At 50.4% G+C, this 16,236-nt stretch overlaps 1 protein-coding gene across 6 annotated transcripts in view; it reads left to right on the top strand.

Annotated features, from left to right (window-relative positions):
- The window catches only part of cep126 (centrosomal protein 126), a 253,245-nt gene that overhangs the window by 172,662 nt on the left and 64,347 nt on the right, over window positions 1–16,236 (top strand). For 4 of the 6 annotated variants that reach the window (XM_072476358.1, XM_072476360.1, XM_072476362.1 and 1 more), the window contains one exon: window positions 1,691–1,852. The exons of 1 other annotated variant lie outside the window; for it this stretch is intronic. In XM_072476358.1, the coding sequence (XP_072332459.1) occupies window positions 1,691–1,852 (162 nt within the window). Of the gene's footprint in view, window positions 1–1,690; window positions 1,874–16,236 lie in introns of all 6 variants that reach the window. One more of the 6 variants, XM_072476363.1, reaches the window with a different exon arrangement.

The following is a 16,236-nucleotide window of genomic DNA, read 5'->3' as shown; positions in this document are numbered from 1 at the left end:
TGCCCACAGGAACGGAGCACACACTTGGTGGATTTGTTTGCAGTGGTCACAGACGAGTTGCACCTTAATGTTTTATCCTCTGTAATTAATGAATGCTGCTGGCTGTTCCCATTGAGCTCTGACTGCTACATAAGTGCAGTCTGTAACTTCTTGTACTTTTGGGAAACTTGCAATGATCCAAAGCACACAGCTCTGGAGACCTGGCTCTCAATATTGGTTGTGAATTTAATCAATTCATCAGCTCTTTTGAACAGGTTATTGGTAACCTCCCATGATGCATCTGTGAGTGGCTGCCTGTGAGATGGCACACATGTCCACTGTGGAGCCCTGCAACAATCTGGTGACGTAAAAATTCAGTGCCATGATGAGTTTCAAGGCAATTGGCATTGGTTTCCTCCCATTCTACGGTGCCATAGATTTTCATAAATAAGTGCACACAGGTCAGTGCCACCCTCAACCATCGCTGACATTGCCAGTGAAATACCTGAAGTCGTTGTTTTGCATTCCGAACAACCGATGAGACCCCATTACTCATTGTTGTACTTGCCCCTAGTTGCCTGTATCCTGAGCAGCCTCATCATCTAGTGCTACCTCTTGTTGGCCTTCTGAGCTTTGATGCGAATGGGCCAAAGCCATTCTCTCCCAGTTCCTCTCCTTCTCTGTCTGAGCTTTGAAAAACAATGATGCAATAGGCCCACGTATCCTTCAGAAATGAACTGTGGACAGAGGCAGACATACGTATGTGCACCATTGTCTCCTTACTGAACCAATGGGAAGCCCTGTACTTTCTGTCACACCATGGTCTCCTCCCACTGCACCATGACACCCTTCCATCTCACTTTAGTTTCCAGCCACCTCAGCCTGTTGTTGCTGAAACGTATTTCAACATTCCCAGTACCACCCTGAGCCTGCCAACAATCACCTTCCAACCTCCTTTGGTCACTCTTGACCTTCTCTGCATCTCCTTTGACTCTCCATCCATCAACCTCTATCTTTCCTCGATTCCGTCAACTCTCTGAATATCACCCATGAACTCTCTTTCTTCCGCCTGTCACCCTCAATCTGGATCCGCCTAGCCCACCCATCACTCTCAATCTGGATCCGCCTAGCCCACCCATCACTCTCAATCTGGCCACCCACAACCTCAACCCTCCCTCCCTCGACGAGCTGCGTTCAATGCCAGTCACCCTTGATATGTCCCCTACTACCCATGACCTCCCTTTAATCCAGGTTGAGCTGCTCTCTGTCAACCTTGATCTTCTCTCCATGATCCAGTTCATTCCTTCCGTCAGCCACAACCCTCTTTTGTTCAGCCAACACTCTCCTCGCTTGGACAACCATCACCCACACTACAAGAAACAGCTTCCTCTCTCCTGTTCCAGTGAACTTCCCCAAACAAACTTTATTTGGCAACTTCATTCCAACTTTGTTCCAACATTGGGAGCTTTATGTTTCATCTCCCGCCCAGTTAAGTTCCCTGCCAGCCTCTTTCCCTGCACCCTTGGGCACAATTAAATTCCGCCCTACGTTTTGAGGGGGAAAGTGTTGTTTTAGAATTTTTACATTTGATGCCAGTTTTACATTGTATCATAAGTAAACTAGTTATGTAAAATAAATATATTATAACTGGTCATATGTAAAGGTCAGGGCACTGCAAACAGTGATACAAAATTTAAATTTCCTTTTTAAGGTGACTCTCGAAACTACCCATCATCTCGGAACAGTGAGCGTAAAATAGATTTACAACCTCATCGAACTAATGTTGCCCAATTGACCATTGATGGAAGCAGCTTACTGAATGGCGTACGATCAGTTTCCAGTGTAGGCCGATTATTTTCTGCTCCTTCTGGTGGTAAGAATCTTTCAGTATAAGGTAAATATAAATTGGATCAATTAGAGTTTAGATTCAAGTACTCAGTTCAGTTCAGGTAATTAAGGAGAGCCAACACTGATTTGTAAAAGGACTAATTAATTGGATTTTTGATGGGGAGATTAAAAAAATTAAGGTTTATGGAGTAGGAGAGTAAGTATCAAAAAATTGGCTGAAGAAGAGAAACCAGCAAATGCTGAGATATGGTTGCTTTTCAAACTGAAGGTGGGTAGACAGTAGCGATCCCCAATGCTCAGTGCTGGGACCACATTTTTTTAAACCTATATAAACGATATAGCAATACACAGTAAAATTTCAAAATTTTATACCAAACCTGGAAGTGTGGCAAATGCTGATTCTGATACCAACTGAATGCAAAATGACCTATATAGGCTGGCAGAATGCAAACAAGTGGCAAATGGAATTAAGGTGGAAAAATATGAGATGATGCACCTTGGCAAAAGGGATAGGGAGAGGCAATATAGACTTAATGGCACAGTTCTAAAATGTGTGCAGGGGCAGAAGGAGAGTTCATGTCTGTAGATCTATGAAAGTGGCTTGACAATTTTAAATAATAATTAGCAAAGCATATGAGATCTTGGACGACAAATAAATAGAGGTATTCAGTACAGTACAGGCCACAACTAAAGTTATTGCATCCAGTTCTGGTTATCACACTGTGGAAAGGTCCTTGAGAGGGTGCAGAGGAGATTTACCAGAATGGTTCCATGGAAGAGGAAATTTAACTTCGAGGTTGGGCTGGAGATGCCATTCTCCTTGGAGCAAAGCAATTATTAATAATAATAATTAATCTTTATTAGTGTCACAAGTAGACTTACATTAACACTGCAATGAAGTTACTGTGAAAAGCCCCTAGTCACCACACCCTGTTCGGGTACACTGACGGAGAATTCAGAATGTCCAATTCACTTAACAGCACGTCTTTCGGGACTTGTGGGAGGAAACCGGAGCACCCGGAGGAAATCCACGCAGACACGAGAGAGCATGCAGACTCCACACAGACAGTGACCCAAGCTGGGAATTGAATCCGGTTCCCTGTTATTGTGAAGCAACAGTGCTAACCACTGATAGAAATCATGACGGAGAGAGAAAGGAATACAGAAAAGCATAGGAGGAAAAGCTATCAGCTCATGGGCACACAGATTTAAGGTATTAAAAAGATTTACAGGGAGGACTGGAGGAAAAGCTTTTTTATGCAGTGAGTGAGAATGACCCAGAATTTGCTCCTTGCTGCTTGTGTAAGTGGAGATGATCACTGATTTCAAAAGGAAAATGCATAAGAAATATGGGGCGAGATTACAGGAATAGAGCAGGGGAAAGGGCTGACTCAATTACACTTTGGAGACTTGGCATAGACTTGCTGGACCAAAACCCCTTTTTGTGTCATAATGACTCTGTCCATAGAACCAAACATCAGAGTGACTCTGGCATATGACTGATAGTCAGTTAAGGGTCACCTATTGACTCCAATCACTATCCCGACTGGTATTTGCTCCCTTAAAGTGGATTATTTATCTCATAAGCATTCTGGGTGACCTTTAATTTGAATATTTGAACTGGAAATGATGCTCACCTATGTGTTAGTGGCTGGCATGACATTGGGGCTGGATTCTCCGCGCCAGATTTCTGGTTCAGCACGCCAGCAGGATGCTCTGTTTCACCGGCTGGTCAATGGGGTTTCCCATTGTGATGCAGCCTGCAAAACGGAGCATCCCGATGGCAGAGTATCCAGCCCTGATTCTTTCCCATTGATTCACTACATGGTGAGTTACTGAACTAAGATTTTTCGGAAGAGATGAGAAGAAGGAATGCTGGCATAACCAACTACCTCTCCAAACACACAACATCTGAGTGAATCGTCCTGCCACTTTTTAGTATCCAGAAAAAGAATGGCATTGGTATGGACCTTTTCCGAGGGTGATACATGATGCAAAGAATGTAATAAATAGAAGCAGACATAGGTCGTTTGACACCTCATGCTTGATCTTCAAAATTAACTTTGTTCTGGCACTGTCATAGCAAGAGTTAATGTGGGACTAGTAAACAATAATGCCCACTGTGGTGATGTAAAGTCACATAACCTGAGACAATGGCCAGTTGTGGACTGAACAGAGACCTGTGTAGAAGCAAGTCTGGAGGTAGCTATGTATGTACAAAGAACAATACAGCACAGGAACAGGCCCTTCGGCCTTCCAAGCCTGTACCGGTCATGATACCAACCTTTGCCAAAACCCTCAGCACTCTCTTGTGCCATATCCCTCTATACCCATCCTATCCATGTGTTTGTCAAGATGCCTTTTGAATGCCGTCAATGTATCTGCTTCCACAACCTCCCCTGGCAACGCGTTCCAGGCACTCACCACCCTTTGTGTAAAAAATCTGCCTCGCACATCTCCTCTAAACTTTGCCCCACGGACCTTAAACCTATGCCCCCTGGTGACTGACCCCTCCACCCTGGGAAAGAGTGCCTGTCCATCCACTCTATTCATGCCCCTCATAATCTTGTAGACCTCTATCAGGTCAACCCTCACCTCCGTCTTTCTAATGAAAACAGCCCGAGTCTATTCAGCCTCTCCACATAGCTAACACCCTCCAGACCAGGCAACATCCTGATAAACCTCCTCTGCACCCTCTCCAAAGTCTCCATATCCTTCTGATAGTGTGGCGACCAGAATTGTGTGCAATATTCCAAATGCGGCCTTACCGAGGTTCTATGTAGTTATTTGTTTACAAGAAACACTAAATATTCAACCTTACAAGACTTAGAACCTCTTCATGACACCTACTGAATATGCAACCTACAGGGCTGCATTCTCCACTTCACAACACTAGAAATACGAATTGCGAACGGGCGGACAACCAGGCTTCATGTGAAAATCAAACTTTGCGCCAGGCGCTGATTCCGGCATCATGCTCCTTCCTGGCAGTGACTTTGAGATTTGTGCCCCTTGTTGTCGTGGCCATGCAAAACCATCCTTTGCATGCATTTAAATCTACTTAGCAGGTTGGACACAGTATGCTCCACCCTTCCAAGATGCTCTGGCCCTCTCAGGTGGAAGTCATGCGGGCACAAATTAATGCAAGCTTTACAAATAGGGCATGGGCACCATGGTTGTGGAGGGGGAGCGGGAGGGTAAAAGAACTGTGAAAAACCCTTGCATATTGTCTGGTTTGCTGCGGGGTGGCTGCCCTGGCCAGGGGCAGTAGTGGGAAATGACTTGGTGCCAAGTTCTTGGACCCGGGGTGTGTCCTCAGGATCGGGGTGGCCTGGCTCGGACCACCATTGCTGTAGTCTGTCTTTTAAACGTACCACTTTGGTGCTACTTACAGGCTCCTGGCTGTTTACTCTGCTGAGTGCCACTTGTGTCCTTTGGATGCTCAGAAAGGCCATCTGGGAACCCACCGTGACTGCCCCTCTGGACACTTCATACCCCAGCTATATCATCAAGGGGATGGGCGTGGCCAAGTTCAATCAGGGACTCACCAGATGTTGGCACTTCATAGACGCAATACCCCACTGGAGAGGAAGCAGAGGATCAGCAGAGCTCACCCCAATCAGTTTGACACCTGCACCGTGGCCTTTGGAGCCCTTCCTGGTTAGCTTTCCCTCTCAGGACAAAGGCTTCACCAGTGATCCCCACCACTCCTGATCACCAGCTGTCTCCTCCTGCCTCTATCACCATCTCCCAGGTGGTGTTCAGGAGGGCATGCTTGAGACGGCGGCACACCCTGGGGAAGAGAGTGTCCCTCCACTCGTCACTGACATGGAGCTGTGTGTCCATCACGGATTCCCGACCTCGTGGTGCAGATCTTCTGTGAAACATCTTTGTGGCTGCAGTGAGTGTGTGGTAAGTGCCATACCTAAAAACAGCTTTAGCTGTCAGACTCTTTAGTGCTAACTCTGGCCAGGTGGTTAGGATGCCTGCTGGACCGGGAATTGCTCGAATTTCGCACCGGCAGAATGCTAGCCCATTTGCATGTCCTGACTCGCTTTCCTATTAGCGCCCCAACAGCAACACAAATTGCACACAATCCAGTCCCGGCGGCAACACTTGGGGCGCTATCCAAGGGCCACGCTGCACCCGAAAAGAGGCTGCACCGTGCCATATCGTAGCCATTGAAAGTCGGGAGAGCCCGCTCACGGGATCCACCTGGCTCTCAACACCTCGCAAGATTCAACGCGATATCGCGAGATGTTGCATTGTGAATCCCGCCCACAATGGATAACGTTTTGGAAAATTTACATATTAGACCGAGGCCGTAAGCCTCACACTAATGTGCAGATTCAAGAGGTACCTGAGGCTTTGGGATTCAACCACTTTGCCTTAGACGAGCGCTTTTCAGTGCTGGTTCCCACATTCGTGGGAGTCTGTCAGTGGATCGAAGGCCCCCAGCTGCATGCTCTTTGGGCAGGGTGGTGTCCTGGCATTTCTGGTGCCACTTGGGTACCCTGGCAGTGCCAGAATGGCACCCAGGTGGCACCACCAAGGTGCCTGGGTGGCACTACCAGCTGGCATGGGTACTGCCAGGTTGGCACTGCCAAGGTGGCATTTTGTTGTGTGCGTGATTGAGCTGGGGTTTCTGGGTGTTGAGGGGGTGTGGGGCGCACTGAGAGCACTGGGAAACACGTGCCTAAACGTACTCGCTGGGGATCTTTGTTCCCACTGTGTGGGAATCATGCCCTTAGTCTCTCAAACAGAGAATCCTGCCCTCAATATTAATTTCCTCAGAAAGCAAAATCTGTTGATTTGTCCATAATATGCTTAGTGGTTGAGCAACCGGAGCTCTCGAAGGTAAACAATTTCAAAACAATTTCTGACACTTGGACTTCTAGTTCTAGACTCCCAACTAAAGGAAACATCCTCCAAGAATCTAACCTGTCAAGCCCCTTAAGAATTTTATATGTTTCAATGAGATCACCTCTCATCCTTCTAACTTGTAGGAAATATGGAACCAATCTACTCAATGCTTTCCTCATGGGATAATCCCGTGAGACAGTGGTGTAGTTCAGATCCAGGCTGATGCTCTGTGGACACTGGTTCAAACCCCACCATGGCAGCTGGTGGAATTTAAATTCAATTAATAAAATCTGGAATTGAAAACTAGTCTTTGTAATGATGACCACAAAACTATCATTGATTGTTATAAAAAACCTTTCTGTTTCACTGATGCACTTTTGGGAAGGAAACCTGCCGTCCTTATGTGGTCTAGCCTGCGTGTGACTCCAGATTCACAATGATGCGACCATCAATTCACTCGAGACGGGAGTAAAAGTAAGCTGTGGCTTTAATCAACTTAGAACAGTGCCTGCCTGCGACTGATCCAATACTGAGAACCACCTACAGGTCGACTGCTCTTTATACCTCCCTTCAAGGGGAGGAGCCATGGGCGGAGCCCATACAGGCCCCAATATGTTCCCCTATGGATAATGCCATACAATGGCCCAAAGGAGGAGCCCACAAGGGCAACAGCATAGCACAGATACAAATACAAGGTCAACAGCACAGATACAAATAATGGTGGATTATTGGCATAATACATTCACCACATTCACCCCCTGTTAAAAAATGAACTCCGGCGGGGGTGACGGGTTCATACGTTCAGCCGGTCTGGACAACGGATTGTGCGCTGTGATCGCCGAAGCTCTGGCGTTGTTGCTGGCCCGGGTGTCGAGCTCGTCCGTGCTGGCATGGGTAGTGAGGGCGCCGGTGCGGGTACAGAAGTGGACTCCGGGAGCATCTCTTCTGGAGCTTCATTCCTGAGGATCGGTGAAGGGGTGATGGCGGGCGGGAGGGAGCAAAGGAGCCATATAGGGGCGGGGGCGCTGGTCATGGTAGGTTGGGCGGGATATGGTGGAGGGGCGTTGGTGGTGGTGGTGGTGGAACCGGCGGGCGGCAGGTCCCAGAGGGAGACCGTATCCTGTTGGCCATCGGGGTGTTCGATATAAGTGTACTGGGGGTTAGAGTATAGGAGCTGGACCCTCTCTACCAGAGGATCAGACCTATGGCTCCTGACGTGTTTTCTGAGTAGGACTGGCCCCGGTGTCTTCAGCCAGGACGGAAGCGAGGCCCCTGAGGTGGATCTCCTGGGGAAAACAAATAGGCGGTCATGAGGGGTCTCATTTGTGGCCGTGCAAAGTTGGGACCTAATAGAGTGGAGCGCATCGGGGAGGACCTCCTGCCAGTGAGAAACTGGGAGATTCCTGGACTGCAGTGTCAGTAGGACGGTCTTCCAGACTGTCGCGTTCTCCCTCTCCACCTGCCCATTTCCCCTGGGGTTATAACTGGTAGTCCTGCTCGAGGCGATGTTCTTACTGGGCAGGTACTGAAGCAGTTCGTCTCTCATGAACAACGAGCCCCGTGGACATAATTGGGGAAACCAAACAGGGTGAAGACACAATGTAGGGCTTTAATGACGGTGGACGTGGTCATGTCGGGGCAAGGGATTGCAAAGGGGAAGCGGGAGAACTCATCAATAATATTGAAGAAATATGTATTGCGGTTATTGGAGGGGAGGGGCCCTTTGAAATCGATACTGAGGCGCTCAAAGGGCCGGGTTGCCTTTACCAGGTTGGCCTTATCCAGTCGATAGAAGTGCGGTTTACACTCTGCACAGATCTGGCAGTCCCTGGTCATGGCTCTGACCTCCTCGGTGGAGTAGGGCAGGTCGCGGGCCTTGATATAGTGGATAAGCCGGGTGACCCCCGGGTGGCAGAGGTCATCGTAGATAGCCCGTAGTCGGTCATCTTGCGCGCTGGCGCATGTACTGTACGACAGGGCATCTGGGCGCTCGTTGAGCTTCTCAGGACGATATACTATATCGTAATTCTAGGAGGAGAGCTCGATCCTCCACCTCAAGATCTTATCGTTCTTGATTTTGCCCCGCTGTATTATTGAACATGAAGGCTACCGATCGTTGGTCGGTGACGAGGGTAAACCTCCTACCAGCGAGGTAGTGCCTCCAGTGCCGTACGGCTTCCACGATGGCTTGGGCCTCTTTTTCCACTGAGGAGTGCCGAATTTCGGAGGTGGTGAGGGTGCGCGAAAGAAACGCTACCGGTCTGCCTGCTTGATTGAGGGTAGCGGCGAGAGCGGCCTCTGATGTGTCGCTCTCCACCTGGAAGGGGACGGACACGTCCACCGCGCGCATTGCGGCTTTGCCGATGTCCGCCTTGATACAGCTGAAGGCATGGCGGGCCTCAGTCGCCAGTGGGAAGGTGGTGGCCTTGATTAGTGGGCGGGCTTTGTCCGCATAGTTGGGGACCCACTGGGCATAATATGAAAAGAACCCGGGGCATCTCTTCAGGGCCTTGGGGCAGTGGGGGAGGGGGAGTTGCAGGAGGGGGCGCATACGGTCAGGGTTGGGTCCTAGAACCCCGTTTTCCACGACGTCGCCGAGGATGGCTAGTCTGGTTGTGCAGAAAACGCATTTCTCCTTGTTGTACGTGAGGTTTAGGGTTTGGGCAGTTTGGAGAAATCTGTGGAGGTTGGCGTCGTGGTCCTGCTAATCATGGCCGCAGATGGTGACATTGTCCAAGTACGGAAATGTGGCCCGCAGCCCGTACCGGTCTACCATTCGGTCCATTGTTCTTTGGAACACCGAAACCCCGTTCGTGACGCTAAAGGGGACCCAGAGGAAGTGGAAAAGGCAGCCGTCTGCCTCAAAAGCCATGTAGTGGCGGTCCTCTGGGCGGAATGGGAGCTGGTGGTATGCAGACTTCAGATCCACCGTAGAGAACACCCGGTAGTGTGCGATCTGGTTTACTATGTCTGCAATCCGGGGAAGCGGATACGCATCAAGTTGCGTGTACCGGTTTATGGTTTGGCTGTAATCTACAAACATTCGGTTCTTTTCCCCGGTCTTGACGACCACCACCTGAGCTCTCCAGGGGCTATTGCTGGCCTCGATGGCTCCCTCCCGCAAGATTCGCTGGACCTCGGACCTGATAAAAGTCCAGTCCTGTATGCTATACCGCCTGCTTCTGGTGGCGACTGGTTTGCAGTCGGCGGTGAGGTTTGCCAAGAGTGGGGGAGGGTCGACTTTTAGGGTCGCGAGGCTGCATATGGTGAGTGGGGGTAGGCGCCCCCTGAACTTCAGGGTTAGGCTCCTAAGGTTGTATTGGAAATCTAGTCCCAATAGCAGAGGAGCGCAGAGGTCTGGGAGCACATATAATTTAAAATTGCCGTACTCGGCGCCCTGTATTGCTAGGGTTGCGGTAGTGCACCCTCAGATTTGCACCGAGTGCGACCCAGAGGCGAGGGAGATGGTTTGGTGCGCCGGGAAAATTGGGAACAAGCAGCGTCTTACCATGTCCGGGTGAATGAAGCTCTGTGTGCTCCCAGAGTCAAAAAGGCAAAGCGTCTCGTGCCCGTTTACCCGGACGGTCATCATGGAGCTCCGGAGGTGCTTGGGTCGCGACTGGTCCAGGGTGACCGCGCTGAGTTGCGTTTAGCCGGCATGGTCGGAGGTGCTGGGGCGGTTCCGCGATGGCTGCCCTTGATCATATGCGTCGAGCAGCGTAGCAGATGGCGGCCAAGATGGCAGCCCCCGTTGGTCGAACGTGGCGGGCGGTGAGGAAGATGGCGTCCAAGATGACGGCCCCCATGGATCGCACGTGGCCGGCCGCGTGGGGGAGGATGGCCAAGATGGCGGCCCCCGTGAGTCGCACGTGCTGTGAGGGCTGGAAGATGGCTGTCCCCACGGATAGCACGAGGCTAATGACGCGTCTACAGAGGGCGGAGTCGGCAGACACGCTGCCACACTGCGGGGTCTGCGGGCCTGTGAGTCTGAGGATCGGGCCTGTGAGTTAGAGTTCTTGGATCTGGCCAGGCAAACTTTGGGGAAATGTCCTTTCCTCCCGCAGCTGCTGCAGTTCGCGTTACTGGCCGGGCAGTGCTGCCGGGGGTGTTGGAACTAGCTGCAGAAATAGCAGGGTAGCCTCCCATGGTGGGCGGGTGGTCACACGGCACAGGCCTGGGGTAGTCTTTGGTCGGGGGTCCACGAGGGGGTCGCGTGGTCAGCCGGGAACGCGTTAAGGCTCTGGAACGCTACTTCCAGAGAGGAGGCTAACTTTACCATCTGATCCAGGTCCAGGGCCTCCTTTTCGAGTCGGCGCTGTCTCACGTAGTTGGACCGAACTCCCGCCACGTAGACGTCTCGGACGGCAAGTTCCATATGTTGAGTGGCCGTAATGGCCTGGTAATTGCAGCTGCGTGCGGGGACTTTGAGGTCGCGTAGGTAGTCTTCTAGCGATTACCCGGGACGCTGGCGGCGAGTGGTGAGGATGTGTCGCGTGTAGACCGCGCTCACGGACCGTACATAGAGGCGTTCGAGCATCGCGAGGGCGTCTGCGTAGGAGGAGGCCTCGTCGAGTTGAACAGAGATTCGATGGCTCACCCGTGCGTGGAGGAGGCTCAGCTTCTGTTTGTCGGTGACGGAAGGCGTGGAGGAGGCTGCGAGATAGGCCTTGAAGCAGTGGAGCCAGTGCGAAAAAAGTTATTTCGCCTCCGCGGCCTGCGGATCGAGTTCCGGTCGGTCAGGTTTGAGGGCCGATTCCAGAGTTGCATTTAAGTTGATTAAATTGAGGCGACCATCAATTCACTCGAGACGGATGTAGAAGTAAACTGTGGCTTTAATCAACTTAGAACAGTGTTTGCCTGCGACTGATCCAATACTGAGAACTGCCTACAGGTCGACTGCTCTTTATACCTCCCTTCAAGGGGAGGAGCCATGAGCGGAGCCCATACAGGCCCCAACATGTTCCCCTATAGATAATGCCATACAATAGCCCATAGGAGGAGCCCACAAGGGCAACAGCATAGCACAGATACAAATACAAGGGCAACAGCACAGATACAAATACAATGGTGGATTATTGGCATAATACATTCACCACAATGTGGTTGATTCTTAATAGCCCTCTGAAATGGCGTAGCAAGCCACTCAGTGCAAGGGCAATTAAGGGTAATTGATGCTTGGCTTGCCAGTGACACTTAGATCACAAGAAAAAACGTTTAAAATCCTCCTTAAGACATCTTTTATTTCTTTACTTGTCCCGTTTTGCCTTGTATTATCTTCCCTTTTGTCATTTAATCTCGCCTGTCTTTCAACCTATCACAGATCTTTGCTTTTATATTCTTCCCACCACTTTTTCGCATTGTTGTTTTATTCCTATGTGAATGAACATTTGTTACAAATAATTAATTAATTAGATTAGGGTTTCCCAAATTGAGTTCCATTGAATGCATCCAGGGATTCCGTGCTAGGCTAGGCTTAAACAGGCTATGAAACTGTTTATCCAATCAGAGGCTGGGGTTTCTTCCTGCTTTGGCTGCTCATAGGTTCACTGGTGAGAATTCATCATCTGATTGGACATGCTGGAAACAGCAGAAAATAAGTCCTCAAAGGTCCAGGCTCAGATGAGAATGGCCTTGGATTGGGAGGGAGGCAGAGGCCTCGGATTGGGAGGGAGGCAGTGGCCTCGGATTGGGGGGGAGGCAGAGGCCTCGGATTGGGAGGGAGGCAGCGGCATTGGAGTGGGAGAGAGGCAGCGACCTTGGGGTGGGAGTGAGGCAGCGGCCTTGGGGTGGGAGTGAGGCAGCGGCCTTGGGGTGGGAGTGAGGCAGCGGCCTTGGGGTGGGAGTGAGGCAGCGGCCTTGGGGTGGGAGTGAGGCAGCGGCCTTGGGGTGGGAGTGAGGCAGCGGCCTTGGGGTTGGAGTGAGGCAGCGGCCTTGGGGTGGGAGGGAGGCAGCGGCCTTGGGGTGGGAGGGAGACAGTGGCCATGGAGTGGGAGGAAAAGGTGAGTTTGAAAGAGATGTTGAGTGTGAGTGCGAAAAGGAGAGATGAGTATGTGAAAGAGAGGGAGACGTGAGTGTGAAAGGCTGAGGGAGATGTTTATGTGTGACTGTAGAAGGGAGGGAGAGGTGTGTGTGAGAGGGAGAAGAAGAGATAAGTGTGGAAGACAGAGGTAAGTGAGTGTGTATGGAAAAGAGGGAGGTGAGTGTGTGTGAGAGAGGTGGGTATGTGTGTCTGAGAGAGGGGTGAGTGTTTGTGTGAAGTGAAAGTGCATATGAAAGTCAGGTGAGTATGTGTGAGTATGAAGTGGGAGTGTGCACATAAATGAGAAAAATAACAAAGATAATACTAAAGTACTTATTGAATAAAATAAAATGTTATAAAAGAAATAGAAAAGGTGTTTAGAAATTTGCTTTGTACATTTGTATCTATTGTGCAAAAACAATCAATTTTTTGTGGTTTATCTCTTCAACTTAATAAGAATATTTCTGACGGGTTTCGTCAGTAACCCTTGGCCTGAAAAGTTTGGAAAACCCAGCTTTAAATATTTGCCATTACTTATCTATGGACCTATCTTGTAATGGGTGGCACATTGGCACAATGGTTAGCATTCCAGCACGGTAGCACAGCGGGTAGCACTATTGTTTCACAGCTCCAGGGTCCCAGGTTCAATTCCCAGCTCGGGTCACTGTCTGTGCGGAATCTGCATGTTCTCACTGTGTCTGCGTGGGTTTCCTCCGGGTGCTCCGGTTTCCTTCCACAAGTCCCGAAAGAAGTGCTGTTAGGTCATTTGGACATTTTGAATTCTTCCTCTGTGTACATGAACAGGCGCTGAAATGTGGCGACTAGGGGCTTTTCACAGTAACTTCATTGCAGTGTTAATGTAAGCCTACTTGTGATAATAAAGATTATTCCCATTATCATTCACAGCGCCAGGATTGAATTCCAGCGTTGTGTGACTCTCTGTATGCACATCCACATCCTTCCTGCGTCTGTGTAGGTTTCCTCTGATTTCATCCCACAATCCAGAGATGTGCAGGTTAGGTGGATTGGCCACGCTAAATTGCCCCTTAGTGTCCAGGAACGTACATGTTTGGTTACGAGAACAGGGCGGGGTGGATAGGGGAGTGGACCTGGGTAGAGTGCTCTTTCGGAAGGTCGGTACAGACTCAATGGGCCAAATGGCCTCCTTCTACACTGTACAGATTCCATGATTCTCTGTATTTTCCAAATCTACCAAAGCCAACCCTTATACCAATGCATTTTGCTGTTTTCTGATTTATGGGGCGGGATTCTGCGACCCCCGCCAGGTCGGAGAATCGGCGGGTGTCGGCGTGAATCCCGCCACCGCCGTCCTGCAAATTCGCCGGGCACCCAAAAATCAGCCCGGTGTGAATCGCGCCGCCCGCCTCGGAGAATGGCGGGGTCCGGCGTGACTCAATGGGCCCCCGGGCTGCCCAAATTCTCCGGCCTGCGATGGGCCGAAGTCCCGCCCATCTTTTGCCGGTCCCGCCAGCGTAAATTGGAGTAGGTCCCATACCGGCGGGGCCTGGCGGCACGGGCGGCCTCTGGGGTTCTTGGGGGCGTGCGGGGGAATCTGGCCCCAGGAGGTGCCCCCACGGTAGTCTGGCCCGCGATCGGGGCCCACCGATCCGCGGGCGGGCCTGTGCCGTGGGGGCACTCTATCCTTCCGCACCGGAGGCTGTACCGGTCCGCCATTCCCGGTGCGGAAGCGAGGCCCTCTGCCCATGCGCGGGGATGACGCCAGCACCCGCTGACGCTCCCGTGCATGCGCCAACTCGCGCCGGCGCCCCTTTCCTGCCGGCCGGCGGGGCGCAAACCACTCCGGGGCGGGCATAGCCCCTGAAGGTGCGGGGGGTAGGGGAGAATCCCGCCCATGAACCTTGGCCATACTCTAAGTTGCTGGTGAGAACCAGTTAGGGACTAATAACATTTTGTTTAAAATAGACACAGTCTGAGATTTTAGATACTTGCTAATAGAATAAAGCTGTAAGATTCCATGTGTTTTGAACAAACAAAATAAATTTACTGCTCAAGGAGTTAGATTCTCCTCTTTGCACCACCGGTAGTGGGAGTCCCCGAAACGGCAGAGAATCCAGCGCAGGGACAAAACAGGATCGGCGCTGAGTGCCCCCACCCCCAACCCCAACCCCTGGCGTTGGGATCGAATTTCACGAGAATTAGTGATGATCCTGACAAGTGTGTATTTGACGCAGTGGACCCCGCCCTGGGCCAAAGGGTAATTCTTTAATGGAGTTGCCCCCAAAATCCATCGAATGGCCACTTTCCCCCCACAATGCAAGACCGGCCCATTCCACACTCACCAGAGACCTCCTATTTAAGAGACCCCCCAGAGACTCCCTAAATAAAGATATGACATCCTAAATACAGAGACCCCCACAGACCCCCTAAATAAAGATACCCCCCTACAGAAACCTCCTACATGATGCGGTCTTCCCAGAGATCTCCTAAATAATGTGATCCTCTAAATGAAGATATCCCCTAAATAAAAAGAACCCCCAGAAACCCCCTAAATAAAGAAAGCCCACAGAGAACCCTTAAATAAAGAGACCCCCCCCCCACAGACTCCCTAAATATCATGATCCCCCAAAGAGAACCACTAAATAAAGAGCCCCCCACAGATCCCCCAGAAGAGTGACCCCTATCAGGAAGCCACCCCCAGAAAAGTGAGCCCTGTCTGGAAGCTGGAGAGCAGTCCAGACAGCGGCAGTGAAAAAAAATCACTGCTTTAACGCTCACCTGGGCAATACACCTGTTGGCTCAGGCAGAGGAAGCAGCACCTGGCAATTCCTGGAAAGAGAAAACCAGTCAGCTGCATTTAACCCTCCTCAGATCTTTGATCTGCAAGCCATTCATTCATTTATCTTTGATATTGAGTTTACTAGGCTGTGATTGACAGCTTCCACACACCCCCAGCAGTCAGCATTGTCCATTTATCTCCCTTCATGATTGAGTAACTTGGAAGTGGTCAACTGTGAATCTAATCTCAATGTTTATAAACATCTAACTTTGATTGACAGCTCCTGGACTATTTCAAACAGAGTTAAATGTTGTTAGTTTCATAGTTGACCACTTCAACCATGAAGGGAGATGTTTGGAAAGCACTTAAGTGATCCAGGAGCTGTCAATCAAAGCTTGGTGTTTATAAATATTGCGGGACCTCGCCATTTTGAGCGGGCGACCTGATAGCACGATTTCCTAGGGAATCCCTCACAATCCTCTTCATCCATAAATTTACATGGCTACAAATTGGGAATCGCTTCGCTAGAGCAAATGAAAATCATCAGGTGCAATTCAGCTCCGGCAGGAGAACATAGTCCCCCAAACAAAGAATCTTGGCCAAGGTGAGAAAGATAAAACAATTTACAATGGGCTAGATTCTCCGTTCTGGAGAATAAGTACTGCCACCGCTAGAGATTCGGGACTGGTCTCTGGTGGCGCTGGGAGCAGTACCCAGGTGCAAGTCTCACTCCTTAACCATGCAAATATATGTGTGTTGGGGAGCTTAC

Source organism: Scyliorhinus torazame, chromosome 15 (assembly GCF_047496885.1).
Source record: "Scyliorhinus torazame isolate Kashiwa2021f chromosome 15, sScyTor2.1, whole genome shotgun sequence".
Lineage (NCBI taxonomy): Eukaryota > Metazoa > Chordata > Chondrichthyes > Carcharhiniformes > Scyliorhinidae > Scyliorhinus > Scyliorhinus torazame.
This window is presented reverse-complemented; position numbering and strand designations above follow the sequence as displayed.